The 4,128-nt window shown below is 40.7% G+C and overlaps 1 protein-coding gene across 1 annotated transcript in view; it reads right to left on the bottom strand.

Moving 5' to 3' along the window:
• Nucleotides 1-722: 722 nt before the first annotated feature.
• LOC119301174 (vacuolar protein sorting-associated protein 32 homolog 2-like) overlaps nucleotides 723-4,128 on the bottom strand; it is a 5,456-nt gene continuing 2,050 nt past the window's right edge. The window contains exons 4-8 of the mRNA XM_037578085.1: nucleotides 3,701-3,842; nucleotides 3,531-3,622; nucleotides 3,324-3,438; nucleotides 3,033-3,228; nucleotides 723-1,105 (exon numbers count right to left, since the gene is read on the bottom strand). Coding sequence (XP_037433982.1) covers nucleotides 3,037-3,228; nucleotides 3,324-3,438; nucleotides 3,531-3,622; nucleotides 3,701-3,842 — 541 coding nt within the window. The 3' untranslated portion in view covers nucleotides 723-1,105; nucleotides 3,033-3,036. The remainder of the gene's footprint in view (nucleotides 1,106-3,032; nucleotides 3,229-3,323; nucleotides 3,439-3,530; nucleotides 3,623-3,700; nucleotides 3,843-4,128) is intronic.

The following is a 4,128-nucleotide window of genomic DNA, read 5'->3' as shown; positions in this document are numbered from 1 at the left end:
AGAGTTTGGTGCATCTCTTTTTACACACGGGAATTCTCAATATCATTTTTGTTTCTCATCAAACGAATGTTGGTATCTCTTGCGACAATATTGGGCCATGTTGGGAGTAGTGATTCCATCCCAAGAGGGTCCCTTCCGTATATTGCAACATGTCAAGGGTCGATTGGTTTCGCCAAAAAAAAAGGAGTCAATTGGCAGTTCATGACATGGTCGATTGGTTTCGCCAAAAAAAAAAGGAGTCAATTGGCAGTCCCGTCCTTTTTCTTTCGTGAAAAATGTTATTCTCGTGAGCTGGAGTATTTGGAAGTACCATCCCAGCAAGTTTAGTCGAAATTCGGAGCTCCAAATGGATGCCTGTTGTCATCGGCCACCATAGGATTACCCACTTTTGCCTGCCCTTTCCATAGGATTGTTAAGTGACAGTGTTCTGGATTTAGGGAATCGGTCTAGAATGAGCACCAGAAGTTTCACTGGCTCCTATGAACTGGGCCTAGATTTAAGAAACTGGAATTGGATTTTGGCTACACAAGAATTTGATATCATAAATACTCCCTCTGTTCCTAAATACAAGTCTTTTTAGAGATTTCAATAGGTACTACATACAGATATACATACATATTTTAGAGTGTAGATTCACTCATTTTACTTCGTATGTAGTCCCTTTTGGAATCTCTAGAAAGACTTGAATTTAGAAACGGAGGGAGTGCCAAACTCAATAGTACTGGTGAGTTGTATATATAGAATTAGAAGGAAAGAACTGTCTCATCAACACACCAAATTAGCGAACACTGGAATGAGATAACTTGATACATGGCAAGAGATAATACGGGTCAACAGTAAATAGTGTGCCACAACAATGAGCATTGCACACGACCTGGAATGGAGCTGACCGTGCCAAAAATTATGTCCGGGAAACAGACCTTCAATCAAACAACTAGATAGAAATAAACACTGGACTGGAGCAGCCTTTCCTGCCTCGTTCGTCAAATGTCTCCCACCCAAGATTATACACACACGGGCAAATATATGTGTAGCCAGACTCGCCTGCGACCACGTACCGTCCAGCCAATCATTTATACATTTCAACTCTTTCTTCACTGGGAGCCTGCGGGTTTTCAGTTAGTGTTAAGAGAGTTCATGCGAAGAAATACAAACACAAAGCAGGAGCATATAAAAAATGGAGAATCAGCGTAACAAAATTCCCGTAATAAATGAAAATCCTTCCAACATCATCCATCTTGAACAGAATAAAACAAATTCTGTAAAATCTGATAACAGTAGCAAGTTCATTCCAGGAAAATGTAATCAATGTCGATTTCAAACAAACGGTTCTAGTCTCTTGTAAGAAGCACGAAGGGGGTAACACGTGACCTGGGTGACACATTGTTTTCGGGTGCTTAAGAATTTGTACAGTAGTATTAGTTGGCTTTGAAAATTACACTCAGCTCCCTAAACTGGATATAATTTGCAGTCAGTTCTCTCTTCAGGAGTTTCCAGACATGCTGACAGACATGATCTGGTGAATCTATCAGTGATAGCACCACCCAACTGGTCCTGACTCCCAGGTAGCTGTCCCTGCAGTGGCTCCAGCAGCCACAGCTCGCTTAGTACATGCATGAGTCAAGAAACTAACCTTCTTGTATGTGTTCCTCCCAGAAACTGCAAATCCTAGAGGTGTTTGATCAAATGAGGGAAGATGGTGCGAGAAGATAAAATGAGAGAACAGACAAAAATTTAAGTAACCACGTCTAGAACGTAAGAGAAGGCTACCCGCGCACAAGAGGGAAATGGCATAACCTTGGATAGGCAAGAATTTATTCTGGTGATTCTAACAAACTAGCTCAAACAAGTGTGAAGCGAAATGCTTTGCTGAACCAGTTCAGCTGGACCAAAGAATCCCACCGTACAAACATCTTTGAGATTCAAGAAATACACCAACCAACCAACCCCCTCTCCTCCTTTTCCTCATTGTAAAAATGCGCATGACAAATGTTTTCAGTGCTAAAGATAATTCTAACAAGAACTTAAGATCAAGAACTTATTTTAGTGTTGGACCTCGGACCGTCGACACAGGCATGGGCTGCAACAGCAAACCTCTCATATTTCACTTGCTTCTAGGAGTTGGACATGGTAGATCACATCCCCACACAGTGTGTCTATGCTCGAGAAACTTGGCATAAGTGCCTTGCTGCACTCAATATCCAGATCGCCGCTCCGACGACCAATGACTGTTTAGAAGAGTGGTGGTCTACAGCCAGACAGCCGTTGCCAAAGACGCTAAGGAAAGGATTCGATTCGGTGGTCATTCTTATATCCTGGAGCCTTTGAAAGCAGCGCAACGCTAGGATGTTTCACAATGGGGAGCAGCAACATTCAGTCATTTGTTTAGTGTCTAAGATTATCGATGAACTATGGGACTGGAATGTTGCGGGTATGGTGTCTCTAGACAGTATCACGATAAGAGTAATTTTCTTGTGTGGAGTGTCGTGCAATGCCGATAGGTTCTCTTGTAAACTATCTTTGCTGCCTTCTATAAAAATATGGTACGCAATTTGCGTACTCTCGAGAAAAAAACACTACAACTCAGATTAGACGGTTGATCTCCTGGCCAACTCTTCATGGGGCTAGTAGCCAACAGGTTACACCACCACCCTCAGATAGATGTCAACCTAGAATGCCAGTTCATGTTTTAAAAAGATCGTATGTGTCCTAAATCCTGACTGGACCCAGAAAATTCTAATGAACACAATTGCATGGGTTAATCTCTTATGGTACTTCCTCTGTAAACTTTTATAAGATCTTTTAGATCACTACTTTAGTGATCTAAACGATCTTATAAAATTTTACGCAGGGAGTACATACTATGCAGTTAGCTACTGACTGCATCTATGCAGAAGATTTAAGATATATGTGACCCATAGAATTTGAGATCATTTCAATTACTAAACTCAGCAAGCGATTAGTAAGCGTTTAGTCAGATGGACGGAAGAGCATAATACATTACAATATCAAACAAAGGATAAATCAATGACCTGATCACAATGCCATTTCAGCTTGCAGTGCAGCAAGCTCATCCTCCTCAGCCGATGCTTTCTGTGGAGCAGGACGAGTTGGTTGTGCCTTGCCTGGGACGGGTGTCGTATGAATAGGAATAGTTACAACAGGCTCCAGTAGTTGAGATTCCAACTCTGCTCCCTCCAACTCTTCCAGCTCCGCTTCCAGTTCATCCTGTCAAATTTTCAGTGTGGTAAGTATTAAATGCATCAGAACAGGAATGGAATCTAAACCCCAAGATCATAAATCCTAATTGGCTAGTGAGTTACCTCGTCAAAATCAGCAGAAGCTCCAAGAGGAGCTGACAGAGCATCTTGTATTTGTTTCATGTTTTCTGTCTGTTCATTAATTTCGTCCATAGTCTTGTCGACATCATCGATATTTCTGTAGCACAAAGAAAAATGTTCATCTTGAGACCTCAATTCCAGGAAACAATTAGTGGAGCAAATCCTAAATTAAAATGAACCAATACTCACGTTGCTTTTTGCATAGCTTTCATAGCTTTAGCTCCAGTCCTCAATGCATCAACAGTCTCTGTGGTAGCTTTAGCAGCTTCTAACATGATCATCTATATAACAAGATTAACACTGTGAGATACATGGATGCAACAATCAGGAGAAAAACATAGTTAGAACTAGGAGGTAACCTGATCATGGATTCTCAACTGGAAATTCCCAAGCTGCTCAATTTGCTGCTCATAAAGTTTTTTCCTCTTCAATGATTGGATAGCCGCTGATGAAAAACAGTGATTCAATTGACATACGGTATTTCTGCAGTTCTGTAATACTCTATTCTACATTACATAATAATTAAGACCAGATAACATTCCAAGGTAATCAGATTTTCTCAACTGGAGAAGAAAGAGTGGACAGAAGCAAAATGAATAAGCTGTATTTAGCTACATGAAGAATCATCACTGCTTTAAGTAAAATGACAGTAAAGGTTGGCTTCCATAAAACACTACACAAAACATGCACCTTATACACATTGGATCAAAATGCAGAAACATAGATGATCATTGCGAAGTGGGACCATGGCCTGTGTATAACAGACGTTGATTTACCATTTTACTTT

Source organism: Triticum dicoccoides, chromosome 5A (assembly GCF_002162155.2).
Source record: "Triticum dicoccoides isolate Atlit2015 ecotype Zavitan chromosome 5A, WEW_v2.0, whole genome shotgun sequence".
Taxonomy (NCBI): Eukaryota; Viridiplantae; Streptophyta; class Magnoliopsida; order Poales; family Poaceae; genus Triticum; species Triticum dicoccoides.
Note: the sequence above shows the minus strand (reverse complement) of the source record. Positions and strands in the feature narration are given on the sequence as shown.